At 42.6% G+C, this 14,823-nt stretch overlaps 1 protein-coding gene across 1 annotated transcript; it reads right to left on the reverse strand.

Moving 5' to 3' along the window:
• Positions 1-1,063: 1,063 nt before the first annotated feature.
• Positions 1,064-3,079, reverse strand: LOC134286383 (uncharacterized protein K02A2.6-like). The gene has a single exon (XM_062847995.1). The coding sequence runs from the start codon at positions 3,077-3,079 to the stop codon at positions 1,064-1,066; it is 2,016 nt and encodes a 671-aa protein (XP_062703979.1).
• Between the last annotated feature and the right edge of the window lie 11,744 nt (positions 3,080-14,823).

Below are 14,823 nucleotides of genomic sequence, written 5' to 3' on the forward strand. Positions count from 1 at the left end.
AATTCAACACTGCAAAAACTGAATAAATGCAATGTAGAAACTAGCAAAGTTTGCTCTAACAATACAATTGTAAAAGCTTGACTCTAATGGTAAACAAATGTAATCAAGAAGAGTGAAAAACTTTACTCTAGCGGTCATCAACACTTCTTGTTCGACTCCCGACCAACTTAATCCCCGCTTGAACCACCGATCGACGGCTTTCTTCAGCAAAACCTTTTTAAAGATTACCTTTTCTCTTTTCTGTTGGCTGGTTATCACATGCTAATGATGATGGAAACCACAATTAGCATGTGAGCAGTGTGCGAAGGGTGTTTTAATTTTCTTATTTATATTGATTAAATATATTCTAAAATGCATTACCGTATGTATTTATCAGTGATTATCAGAATATGATTACAGGGATTCTATTACATATGACATTGTCGCCCTCTACTGCAATGATTGAGACAGAAGAACAGTCTCCTTTTAGTTAATGAAATATCTGTTGTTAACACTGCAGCAGAAACGGTCCAAGGTGCCAGGGCGTATGGAACTCATCTAGCGGTCTTCAACAATTCTGGTTCGACTCCCGACCCGGCGGCAAAAAAAAATCGTTAAAACATTCATGTGTGGAAGCATTAGTACCGTCGATAATGAAGCGGTGCTAAAAATAGATTTTTGTTTTGGTTTTTCGTGTTGCACGTATTTAGCATGTGTAAATGCAAATGTACGGCACATGCATGTATGTTACTTTAGTAATGGCTGTCAACGTGCTGCAATATGTGGCATTAATTTGATTTTAGTGGGGCCCTTTTCGACTTTAATATTGCTTCAATGGGGTGTTTAAAGTAATGCAGCATGATATTCACAATTTTAAATATAAATATATAGCAAAATTGATGCACTTATATACGGCTTCGTGGTTACTTGGGTGGTTCCAGAACTCTCGTGGGTGTACTATTTGGTGAAGGCATCTGCTGAACTGGAGTTTGCTTCCGGAGGTCGAAATCATCCACTAGAATTTCTAGCGGCGTTGGAACTGATGATGATTCGATAGTGCCGGTGCATCGTGGTCTAAGCTGGTTTACGTGTGATCGAATAAGCTTCCTGCGACCTGATTGTTGATCGAGCAAAACATTGAAATTGACTCCTCCAATAGCCTCAATGACAGTTCCGGGAGACCATTTCCACTTATCCGCATTCTGGTATATCTTGGCGTAGACTGTAGAGCCAACTGTAAACTTCGGATGATGCTGATCGGACTTACTGTTGAACGTTGACGGACGCAAGAGATCCAGTGTTGTACGCATGGGCCGACCCAACATTTCTTCTGACGGTGATTTCCCTGCAAGTGCGGCACTGGGGGTTGAGCGGTACACGTGCAGAAATTTCTGGAGTGCCTCGACAGATGGAACTTCTTCCCCTTCGACGAAGCGCGAAGCGATCGTTTCAGGGTGTCGACAAAGCGTTCGGCCTGGCCATTCGACTGTGGGTGATATGGCGCAGTACGAATATGCACGATTCCCAACTGTTCACACATCTTCTTGAATTCACCGCTACAGAACTGCTTCCCGTTGTCTGTGACAATAGTCTCCGGGATACCAAATCGAGCGAAGGTTTCCTGAAGAAATCTGATTGTAACGGCTGCAGTTGTATGTCCAGTCTGGAAAATTTCAGGCCATTTCGTGTATGAATCCACTATTACTAGGTAGTACATTCCGTCAAGTGGGCCTGCATAGTCCAGGTGAATCCTTTTCCACGGACCGTCCGCTCGGGGCCATGGTTGCGGTTGATGGTGTGGTGGAGATTTTGCAGTACTGGCACAAACGGAACACTGACGAACTAGAGCTTCGATGTCGTCATCGATGTTTGCCCAGTAGACCGCACTGCGAGCAACGGCCTTCGTCCGTTCGATGCCTTGGTGGCCACTGTGTAGCTGTTTCAGAACACGTTGTTGGTAGCATTCAGGAATCACCACCCGGTCGTTCATCATGACGCATTCATTGACCACGGACAAAGACTCGCGTCGGGAATAGAAAGTTTTCAAATTCCGATCTGCAATCCTGCTACTGTTCGGCCAACTGCTGTCGATGTACTGTATGACCTGTTGTAGTAGGGAGTCTTTCTTCGTTGCAGCTCTCACCATCTTGAAGTTCACTGGTAGCGATGTGAAGCATTCTTCCAGACTTGCGCTGACGTCACCTTCCAGATTGACAGTAGCAATGACGTACTCTTCTTCTGGTTTCTGGTGGTTGCTTATCAACCGAGACAGGACGTCGGCATACCCAAAGTTGTCCGTAGCGATATACTCCACGTTGAAGTCGAATCCGAGCAGCGATAACGCCCAGCGCTGGAGGCGATTCGCGGTGTGTAGCGGTACACCTTTCTTGGATCCGAACACCTTGAGTAATGGTTGGTGGTCTGTCTGCAGCGTAAATTTCCGTCCTAGCAGCATTCGTCGAAACTTCGTCACCGCAAAAACTAACGCCAACGCTTCTTTTTCCACCTGACTGTACCTCTGTTCGGTGGCGGTAAGCGTTTTCGCTGCGTGTGCAATAGCTTTGATGCGGCCATCCGGAAATCGATGCATTATGACCGCCCCGATTCCAGATTTTGAAACATCACCCGCAACGATGAGTTCAAGGTTCGGGTTGTAGTGCGTAAGCAACAAGTCTGATTGCAATACGCTTTTGATGCTGTCGAACGCATTCTGACACTGGCTACTCCACACGAACTTCCTATCCTTTTTCAGAAGCTCATCCAACGGCTGTCGGATTCGATGTATTTCCGGGATGAATTTGCCATAGAAGTTTGCCGCTCCGAGGAATGATCGGAGTTCGCTAACATCTGTTGGTGGTGGCATTTTCGCTATGGCAGCAACCTTCTCGGGATCTGGCTTGATACCGTCGGCATTGATGATGAAGCCAATGTAGCCAATCTCCTCCTTGTAGAAACTGCACTTTTCCGGACGCAGATGGAATCTGTACTCCTGGATGCGAGCGAACAGCTTCTTCAAAATAAGGTTGTGTTGCTCCCGAGTTTCGCTGTGGATCAAGAAATCGTCCAGGAAATTTTCCACACCCTCGAGTCCTGCGATCATTTTGCTCATTAATTGCTGGAACGCTCCGGGGGCCGATTTAAATTATCTTTAAAACAAGCTTTTAAAATGAGCCAAAAAAGAATTTCAATTGAACTATAGATGACGAAGACATCATCAAATCACTTTTCCATGTTTCACGAAAGTGACCCCAAACTTTTGGTCGATGACATCAAGAGTTAAATTACTTAGAACCCAATTAACACAGAAAACATCTTTAAAAATCTTTACTTCAAAATTTGTATTATAAAAGAGTTATAAGCGTATCAGAAAACATCTTATGTTATTATTTAAAGCCTGTATCCGCAATAATCGGGACACAGAAATACAGATGTAACTCTGCAATAGGTACATTGAAATTGCTCAAATTTGGCCTAATAACATCTTAAGATGTGTTCATTTCATCTACAAAATTTCATGTGAATCGGTGTCGTACTTTTTGTTGTAGCAATGAAAGAGTAGAATGTGCGCCATTGATTTTTGTACAGCCCCTAGTTTTGCTTGTCAGCGCTGTAACTTTTGAATTTGGCAAAGGAAATGGCTGAAATTTTGAACACAAACCTCTCAATCTACATTTGTTGCATAGGCAAAATTTCAAAAAAAATCGATGCACTATCAACAATTTTATAGTTGAAACACAGACAAACAGACGTAACACTCTTGAAAACGGCTTGGCACATGCATTTAACGATCAATTCAAATTTCATTTGATTTGCGCGATCGTTCCACCAGAGGTGCTAGTGTTCGATCGCTTTGACGTTTGCCAGTGTACACGTTGCTGAATGATGCAAACGAAAATTACAGGCAATTTGTGTACCGTCTACCCCCGTTGGTTTGACCTCATCTAATCTGAACACTTTTTAATTTGACCCCCTCTAATCTGCACATCGTTCAAACTAAAAATGGTTCAAACGTCATCCTGCTCATGGAACGGGATGAAACGGAACGCAAAATCAAAACAAAACAGCAAAAAGGGTTATTATCAGTGTGTTTTTCAATGCCCACAGGGTTACTAGAAGTTCAAATAAAAAAATGAACCCCGTTGGTTTGCATGAGATGTCGTTCATACCAACGGGGGTAGACGGTAGTAGTGTGCGTGTCAGAAAAACGTCAAATCGAAATTCATCACGGCCGACAGTGTCGCGCGCGGTTCTACCAACAGGTGGCAGTGTGCTCATGAAAATGACACTGGGCAAAAGTTTTTGATGAATTTCCTCTAAGAGTTACGTCTGCTTGTCTGTGGTTGAAACATGTATTGGGACAGAACGTGATGTTAGCCCCTCAGACAGCAGTTAGTCAGCACCCTTTATTATTTCAGTTGTACTATTGAAAGTACTATACCAATAATCATCAAATTTTGCAGGCATAATGTACACATAATCAACTACCTTCTGTGAAAATTTCATGTAAATTGGCAGAGAAATTCAAAAGTTATGAATAGGCAAACATCGCACATGAAAAACACGAAAAATTTTCACTAACACTCACCCTAACCAACACCAGTAGCTTTCAAACCAATTGATCAAAGTTGATGAAATTTTGCAAGACAGTGTATCTATAAGTATCATAACTGCAAACGAAATTTCATAATTATTATCACAGAACTTTGAACTGTAGCGTAAAAGAACCATCTACTAAGCGATTGCAAATTGGTCATGATTGTACAAAATGCTTAAAATCACGTCTGTTTGTTTTTCATCCACAGTTAAAAGTAATGCATCGATTTTTAAGAAATTTGGCACAAATAATAAACATACACCAAAGAGTTTTCAGTCAATTATTTGGCCAATTTTACCGATTCATTACAGAGCTACAGCCGTACTACTGTGTCCCGATTATTGCGGATACAGGCTTTAGCAATATTTATGTTGGCAAATAAGGCCGGAACAAATCTCATTTTCTTCTTTTGTCACTTTGTTCGTTGACTCGTCAAGGGGGGGGGGATAATAAATAATAAATGTATTTGATGAAAAATTACCCAAACAATTAGGCAAAATCGTAAAACTCATCGGATTTGTTAAGAAATTTTCTCGATAACTCTAATTTCAGTTCAAAATTTTAGAATTTTTGAATAATTTATTCGTTTCCCCCCTCAAAATGTCGAATTCCGACCAAAATTTTGCGAGGGGGGGGGGGGGGGGGGGTGACATTAGAGAAAATCGAAATTTGTGTCAGCCTAACAAATAAGAGAAAAATATAGTTAGCTTTGTAGTGTTCGAAATGTGATTTCGATGGGATTATTCTACACTTGTAGAACATTGAACATCAACTGCCATACAATCTTGACAATAAACAATGTTTTACCTCAATCAAGATCAATTATCAAGACCACGATGCGGCTAAGGTTTCTTTTCCATCAGCAAAATCTTAATCAGTGGTTTATTCAAAAAAGAATGTATCTACATATCTAACAAAGCTGACCACTAGCAGAATCAAGCACCACTTGTGTTCCAATAGCACTAGCTGCTCGATACACAACTGCCTGTCAAGCTGAATTCTTCGGCAAGCAGCGGTACGGTGGACGCGTCTTTGTCCAGGGCGCTTTTCTCGATTCCAACGTATCTGTCCCCGTCAAATCTACAAACCAGCCGAGCATCCGTTCGATGCCCTTGCGTTTCATATTCTGTTACAATTACAAGACCAAAACAGCAGCCGCAATCTAATCTCCAATCTGGTCACATCAACCACCGTGGCTATGCCTTGATCTGAATTGATTGTCATCTCCATCGCATCACTGAGAACTGCTGTCTAAATTTCACAACCGGGATTATTCAGAACTCTCGTTAAAACCCGCGAGAACTGCGAAATGACGAGCCTATGAACTATTATCAGAGTTATTTGTGTTTACATTTGACAATATTTTGACTTTTTGACAGACTTTGCCATGCATAGCAATAAGGTGTAATTCAGTTATTTTGGCGTTGTTATATCTATCGCAAACAAAAATTAGAACCAATAATTGCATATGTTGTATGAATGCTACCTAGATGTTATAAAAACGCTATTGCAAGTTAATGTGCAATCTATTGTGTAGTTGTTCGAAAGGTGTAATTTGAAAGTAATTAAAACTTCCATATGCTTCAAATAAAAATACTTGTACAAATGTTTACTGCCAGTTGTTGAGATCCGGGAAGAGATTCCGTGGTTGGGACAGTTAATCTGACGCGATATTCCGATAAAAAAACGCGGAGATAGTTTTCTCTTAAACAGAACGTGTATCGTTTATTTCTCTCGTTTTTATACTGAATGACATTTAAGATTCATCACGGTAGCAAGGTTTTTGATATACCAGGTATGGTAACTTGCCCTGTCTATGTCTGACCTACTGACGTCACTACACCTCCTCTCAAGTTCACCAATCCTAATCCCTCTCGATGTTGTACAAACAAAACCTTGCCTAGTGCTTTAGTTAAGGTATCTGCCACCTGAATCTCAGATGGAATCCGTTTCAGCTTTAGTATCTTCTCCCTAACCTTCTCTCGTAGAAAATGGTATCGAACATCATAATGCTTGGAACGGCGCGTCTCTGGGTTTTCCGAAACACTTATGCATCCCGAGTTGTCTTCAAGCATCGTCACTGGAAGCTGCACTTGTAGGTTCAAATCATTCATGACTTTCAGTAGCCATAGTACTTCCTTGGCGGCATCACAGACTGCTACATACTCTGCTTCACAACTAGAGAGGGCCACTATGGCTTGCTTGCGGCTACACCACTGTACTACGTTTCCGTACACCTTAATGAAGAAACCAGTAGTTGACTTGCGATCCACTAAGTCATTTGCCCAATCTGCGTCAACGTAACAACTAAGGGCTGGTTCATCGTCACGCTTACTAAACTGCAGTCCTACGTCGATCGTGCCACTCAAGTAGCGTAAAACACGCTTTAAACACTGCCAATGCCCCTGTGTAGGATTCTCTTGAAAACGAGCAAGGTACGTCAGAGCAAAGCAGATATCCGGCCGGGTACCAGACATAAGGAACATTAGACTGCCAATGAGTTCACGGTAGGGCTCTTGAACCTTGTCTGCTTTCACGCCAGGCATCAACTTCAGATTCTGTTCCATGAGGGTTGCAGCAGGGTTGCAGCCAGTCATTCCGAATTTATCCAACAAGCGCGAGGTGTAACCTGCTTGATCGATCTGCAGAACGCCTTCCTCTGGATTCATCTTGATACGAAGCCCCATGAACATATTAGGCACCCCAAGGTCCGTCATCCGAAACTCCCTGGCGAGCCTATCACGAACGTAGTTGACCACATCCGTAGTACTACCACACAGCAACATGTCATCAACATATTAGACATGGGTAACCGTCTCGCGAGTCGACTCAAAGAACCGATTCGCAAAACCGAGTGAGTGAACCACGATTCTTTTTAAAAGAGTTACGATTCGCTGAAGTTCATTACGAGTACAACAAGTGCCGAAAATAGTTGGATTAACGGCGTACTTTATTGATGTTTAGAAACAGAACATCGCAATCTTAGCCAATCGATCATTTTTCAATCGTATATTGTATAACCGACTCGCGCTAGTGATTCGACTCTTTAGTGGAAGGAACGAAAATCTGTGTATCCTGTATTTATTGCGTTGACAGCTGAGTCGACGTCCATACCTTACGAGCAGATTTCCTAGAAAACTGGACATATAAAAAAAGGAGTCAGCTAACATCCAAAAATGACATTTTTCATCAAGTTACGGAAAAGAGTTGCTGAATTGGTCAAATGAGTCGACTCTTTTTTTGAGAGTGAACCGGTAGCGATACACTCTCAAAATTGAATCATTTTCCCACCTCTACAACATATATAACCAAATATACAACTGTGCCCTCGTAACATCTGTAGTACAGACAAACATCCGCTGTTGACTGTTTGAACCCCATGCTAGTAATAAAGTCGTGAAACCGATCGTTCCAACATTTAGGGCTCTGCTTCAAACCATACAACGAGCGATGCAACTTCAAAATATATCCTGGTTTCAATTCCATACCTTCGGGGGGATTCATGAAGACATCTTCCTTGAGCACTCCATTAAGAAAGGCAGTTTTAACGTTGAGATGTCGGAAGTGGTAGCCATTCTTAACTCCAAGAGACAGTACAAAGCGCACGGTTGGGAGACGAGCTACAGGTGCGTACGACTCCACAAAATCTACTCCACGCTTCTGTAGAAAACCACGGGCTACCAGTCGAGCTTTGAACTGTTCCGGCTTTTCGTCATCTGTGTTCTTGCGTTTAAATACCCATTTCGAACTAATAACCTTCACGTTTCCCGGATTCTTCACTACTGTCCAGGTTCCATTCATCTCCAGAGCATCCATCTCGGACTTGACAGCTTGCATCCATTGAGCTTCATCATCTCGTCCACGAATATCCTGGTATGATTCAGGAGCACCCGACATGAAACTTTCAAGAGCCATCGCAGCATTTGCAGAAATATCGTATTCTCCGGTCCGCATCCAATCAGGCTGACGTCGACTCCGATCTGGGTTCTGCCGGACTTCCAATGGATCCTCCTCTGGCTGATGAATTTCCTCTAGCGAATCATCACCCGAACCAACCGACATGTACTCTTCCTGCTCCTGACACTCATTTCGAACCTCGTTACAATCTTCGCTGTTAGAGCACCTTTAACGGTGCGCTTCTATACCCCGTTTGGCAGCCCTCCATCATTGCAGCAAACTTTACCGGTCGCTGCTGGATGCGCTCGCAAAATAGTAGCGCTATGGGTGGGTGACCAAATATAGTAGCGGGACAGTTGCGCTGCTAAAAATTCTATGGGAACAAACGATCCTCTGCTTGACGACATCCCACAGCCTGTAGCAATTTACTCCATATCCGAGAAACACGCATTCCAATGCACGGTCATCCAGTTTCATCCTATGCGCAGCTGGCACAGTCGCGAATGCTTGACAGTCAAAAATCCTGAGGTTCGAGAAATCCGGCTTCCTTGAGAACCATCCTTCGTACGGCGTCTTTCCGTGCACAGCACGAGTTGGACTGCGGTTCGTTAGATAAACGGCGGTATTGAGTGCCTCGCCCCAAAGCCGTTTGTCCAAATCAGCATCAATCAGCATCGCTCGCGTTTTTTCGCAGAGGGTGCGATTAACCCTTTCCGCCACACCATTCAGCTCCGGTGTGTAGGGGGGTACAAACTCCAAAACAATCCCTTCAACAACGCAGAACGCTTTCATATCCCGGCTGCGGTACTCTCCGCCGTTATCGCACCGAAGCCGCTTCATTTTGATCCCAAAATGCGCAGTTGCCATGGCATGGAACTCCTTCAACTTTGCCAATGCTTCATCCTTACTCCTCATTAGATACACAACGACCATGTGCGTAAAATCGTCCAAAAACGTGATGAAATACTTATACCCGTCGTATGTAGTGGGCGTTATTGGACCGCACACATCGCTGTGCACTAGCTCAAGCGGTTTTGTAGCTCTGGTTCGTGTACCACCGATGTGCGCCTTCGTCTGTTTCGCTCGTGCACAGTTCTCGCAGAAATCCAGTTCTTCCGTCAGCAAGTCTCCGACTCCGGTGACCATGTTACCTCTAACCAACGAACAAATACTTCTCATGTTGAGGTGTGCTAGACGTCGATGCCACAAGGAGTTGACATTCACTTCCGCAACCGCTGCCCTTACCGAAGGTTGCTGTTCTGCATGGATCTTGATCCAGTAGATGCCGTTTTTCACAACTGCACGTGCAAACACTTTTCCGTCTCTCGAAATAGCAGCGCCTTGTCTGTCAAACACCACCTTGTTGCCACGTTCCACCAACTTTTGCACCGACAACAAATTATCCCTGCACTCTGGGACGTAAATAATATCGTGCAAGATCACCTCAATATCCTCCTCTCCATCCGCTATGATGCGTCCCGATATGTGTCCACCAACAGTGCCGCACATTTTCACCCCATCCATAGCGATTGCAATTTGAAAAGGTGACTTCAGCTCTGTAACTCCAGAGAGCACAGATACATCGTTGACGAGGTGCTCTGAGCATCCCGAATCGAGTATGAACCACATTTCACTCACCTGCGGGGCGCTGCCCTCGTACACGGCCATTGCAAACGCTCTTTCCCCGCTCTTGCCCGCCGATGCTCTACCGTCCGCAATGTCGTTCCTCCTTTTTGGACACGCCGCCTGCAGATGCTCCTCGGATCCGCAGATGTAACATTTTCGTTTTTGTTTCGCAAAGCGCTTGCGTTCCTGCGTTCGCTCCTGCAAGCTCATTGCCGATGAAAACGTTTCCGAAAGTACCTCCTCTGACGCCTTGCCCTTCATTCGGAGTTCTTCTTCCAGTAGGCTTGATTTCACTTTCGTCAGGCTCAAATCCGCTTCGTCCATGGTTTGTAAAGCAGCGATCACAGGTCGATATTGCTCCGGCATCAGCATCAAAAGTCGCACCACCTTATCAATTTCGTCGAACTGTTTCCCAACATCGCGCAGCTCTCGAATGTTTTTGTCGAAACGCATGAAAAACGATTGCAGAGATTCGTCACCGTGGAGTTTAAGGTTGTGCAGCTCCGTCTCCAGCAACAAACGTTTAGCTACACTCGACCGGTTGAACGTGCTCCTCAAAACATCCCATACATCGAAGGCTGTGTTGCAGTCGCGGGTCATGTCCAGAAGATCGTCGTGGATGCACCGTATGACCAAGCCTTTTGCTTTCTTGTCATCCCTCTTCCACTCATCATTGGGCTGCACCGGCTGTACCCCCTTCACATGTTCGAGCAAGTCTTTCTCGTCGAGTATAACATCCATTCGGTAGCTCCACTCAGCGTACCCAACTCCAGCAAACTGTCTCACTCCAATTCTTTCACTGCTTTCTTCGACCATTCTCGTGCGGGTCCACAACCTGTTGAGATCCGGGAAGAGATTCCGTGGTTGGGACAGTTAATCTGACGCGATATTCCGATAAAAAAACGCGGAGATAGTTTTCTCTTAAAAATAAAAATTTGTTTTAAGGTGTTTTTTTTCTGTCAGTTACCTAGTTTTGCAATCGTATTTCTTAATAGTTTGTTGTATAAGTGGATTCTCCAATTCGTATAGCTTTCAAATAGCTTTATTATAAAAACTAAAATGGTTATGATGTATAAACATTTTATGCAGGTTATATGGCTTGATAAAATCTCAATTCCAGCCTACGAATGTGATTGTATTATAACAATATTTTATATGATTTTCAAATTGATAAGTATCCTGATTGCAACTATCCAATGTAAGAGAGTTGGTGGGAACGTACCTCGGGAGTATTATTAGTGTATGGGGATACATCTTATATAACTTGTAAGATGTTTTATAAGCCGCCATTTTTTTGCGCTGTTTTGATTATATAAGTGTTCAGTTTTGAGTCAATAAAACAAGAAATAAACAAGTGATTATGTTTGAATCGTGAATTTAGAACTATTATATAACAAGTTGTGTTACTTGGGAACTTTTTTCCTAGATTTTTTAGCCAAGTTCGGTAAAAAGCAGTTGAAAGTTAATAAAAAATAGATTATATTGCCGCTCTCATCTTAAAATTTGGTCAGACGCAAATTGGTGGAGATATGGGCCTAAAAAATGACATGTTATTAAGGGGGTGACCCCAAACTTTTGATCGGGAGTGTATATATAGATACGAATATACCTACTATGGTAGATTTGGGGAACCGTAAAACTCGCGATTTGGCCGAAGCTAGGAATAATATAATTTATCTTAAGGAGGGAAGGAAGTATGTGGTCTTTTCGTTGACATTCAGCAGCGAAGTTAAGTTTTGGCGTTTTGTAGACCTTCTGGATGCTGGGTTCGCCGGAAAGTGTAGTGAGCTCTTGGTTCATCCTTCTCCGTCACACATCGTTCTCCTGCACACCGCCGAAGATTGTCCTCAGCACGCGTCGAGTAGACGAATTCCTCCACCACCTCGAAGGTAGGCCCGTCTATCGTCACAGTACTACCTAGACGGACCTGGCCATGTTCGCACCGACAAACTGACGTGCAGGCTAGTACGAAGGTTCATAAAATTCGCGTCCGAAATTTCAAATTGAAAACCGTTGGAACACTAACGCCATCTGTTGATTTTTGTTCAGAAGTATTTTGATCAAATAATATCGATCACTCCTAAATAATACCACGAAAATGTGTGTTCGAATGGAAAGATTTTTCATAGGTCAAACGATGCTCTGTAAACGTCAATACAATGGAAATGATTACTCACACTTCTCATGATTGACGAAGAAAAGAAAATAATCAATTAATTCTGTTCAAATTATAGCTTTTTGCAAGCGTTGAACGCTCATTAGTTTCACATAATTTCATTTTTTCTTGGATTTATTTATTGTAGCGTGGATGTTTACATTCCGTGGCGACGTCGGCGTCGCCCTCGTCGTCATCGCTGCCTTTGCCGTTTTTTGCTATTTTGATAACTATACATCAGGACACAATCATGTCATCATAAGATCTAAAGTAAATGTTTTTGAAACAAATTAATAATGACTAAACAATGTAAGTTCACAATTTGATAACATTTCTCTGTTTAAAACGTGAAATAGTGATCGCCCAAGCACTCGATATCTTAACGGCACCAGGAGCAGCAACAGAGGCAGCAACATCGTCGCGACGCTCGTTGAATCCGGTGGGTACAGTTAGGCCTGTCCAGCTTTTCAAAAATGTTCTCTGATTCTCAAGTCCACCCCCATATTTTGATTGGCATCCTGAAAGAAGTAACTGGTCAAAATTTCAGCCAAATCCATTGAAATTAAGAGGTGCATCAAATCAATTTTGTGTTTTTCGATTATTTTTGAACTTCAAAAAATCATAACTACACTAAAACATGTCAAAACTTAATTCTTTTAACAGAAATTGGAAGCTATACTTGTCTGCTACAACTTCTCCGAACAACGTGTGCCTATATAATTAAAGGAAACATGTGTAATTATCACATTTGTAATCAGAAAAACCTTAAAAAGTTGATTTTTTGATAGATTTCGTTCTGGAACACCCTATTATACGTAATAAGTTGAATTTTTCAAAACGGCATCATATTCTCCAATGTTTTTTGGTTATTTGCTTCTTTGACACTAATGCTGTAGGAGTTGAGCAAAAATTACTAAAATTCGTGAAAGCCAAATGTGGCCTAAAAACTAGCTTTTCGGGTGCAATCACGCTTTGGCGCGCAAAAAGTGGCATCGCGTCAGCACTGATATGAAAGCCAACACCTGTCATCACGCTTGTTTGTTATCACCCGGGTAGCCTAGGCAAACTACAAGGAAGCAAAGCTACTACGTTCAGTACAATTTCGCGCCACAACGTGATTGTCTCCAAAATGCTAGTTTTTAGGCCACATTTGGCTTTCCCGAATTTTAATATTTTTTGCTCAACTCCTACAGCATTGGTGTTAAAGAAGCAAATAACCCAAAAATATGAGAGAATATGATGCCATTTTAAAATATCAAACTTATTACGTATATTAGGGTGTTTCAGAACGAAATCTATTAAAAAATCAACTTTTTAAGGTTTTTCTGATCACAAATGTGATAATTACACATGTTTTCTTCAATTTTATTGGTACACGTTGTTTGGAGAAGTTGTAGCAAACAAGTATAGCTTTCAATTTCTGCCAAAAGAATTAAGTTTTGACATGTTTTAGCGTAGTTATGATTTTTTGAAGTTCAAAAATATTCGAAAAACACAAAATTGATTTGATGCACCTCTTAATTTCAATGGATTTGGCTGAAATTTTGACCAGTTCCTTCTTTCAGGATGCCAATCAAAACATAGGGGTGGACTTGAGAATCAGAGAACATTTTTGAAAAGCTGGACAGGCCTAGTACAGATGGCAACAGCCACCGGCTGAGGCATTGGACTAAATTATTCAAATTTCATATTCAAATGAGCGCTTGCACGCTGACGTCATCACTGTCTCCTTCTCTTTCTTTCCTTCGGCGTCGGTCCATAAAGCCATCCTTGCCCTCAAAAAAAATTGAGGGCAATGTTTACAAATCGTATGGGATTTCTTTTAGGTTAGGTTTTCGCTGCAAGCCTCTATGCTTAAGCGAGTGCTTAAGTAAACCAGAGTTAACCGTAAAATGCTACATTTTGAGTGCCCGCGAAGCCGCAGACTCATATTACCGGATATCACGTGTTTTTATTTACAAATTATTCGGTCAAGACGACGCCTTCATGGGCGTCATCATTGTGTCAAACGTCACTTCAGTTTGACATTTGCGATCACTCGCTTTTGAATTAATCGTGTATAATGTTTTCGGTCATGCCCTGAGATCGAGAGTCACGTCAGTTCGTCGGTGATGTTCGGTTCCACCTGCCAGTATGTACTTTGTTTGGACGCATTCACCAGCAATCCGACCTTTGTTGCTTCGCGTTTCAGGCGGGTGTACAGTTCTGTCACCGTTCCAATCGTACCCGGCTGTTGAACTCGGCTCGTCGCATTACACCTTCTATAGCGATATTGAAGAGAAGGCATGAGAGTTCGTCACCTTATCGCAGTCCTCGGCGAGATTCAAATGAACTGGATAGTTCACCCGAAACCCTTACGCAGTTTTGTACTCTGTTTGCCGCTCTGAAGTCGATGAACAGGTGATACGTTGGGACTGTTGGAGATAGCAGTGATCGCCTCTCCACACATCCGCGAGTAGGCATCATTGTATTGTGGAACGAGAAAGACGAAGAAGACGCATATCTAACTTGTACACGTTTGGTTTTGTTGTTAGTCTGTTTTGTGATGTATTGAAAGCCGCAGGAGAAGCAC

This window comes from Aedes albopictus, chromosome 2, assembly GCF_035046485.1.
Source record: "Aedes albopictus strain Foshan chromosome 2, AalbF5, whole genome shotgun sequence".
Taxonomy (NCBI): Eukaryota; Metazoa; Arthropoda; class Insecta; order Diptera; family Culicidae; genus Aedes; species Aedes albopictus.

Excerpts from the sequence above, each read along its gene's own strand:
- LOC134286383 (XM_062847995.1), bottom strand. The coding sequence starts at position 3,079 with ATGATCGCAGGACTCGAGGGTGTGGAAAATTTCCTGGACGATTTCTTG.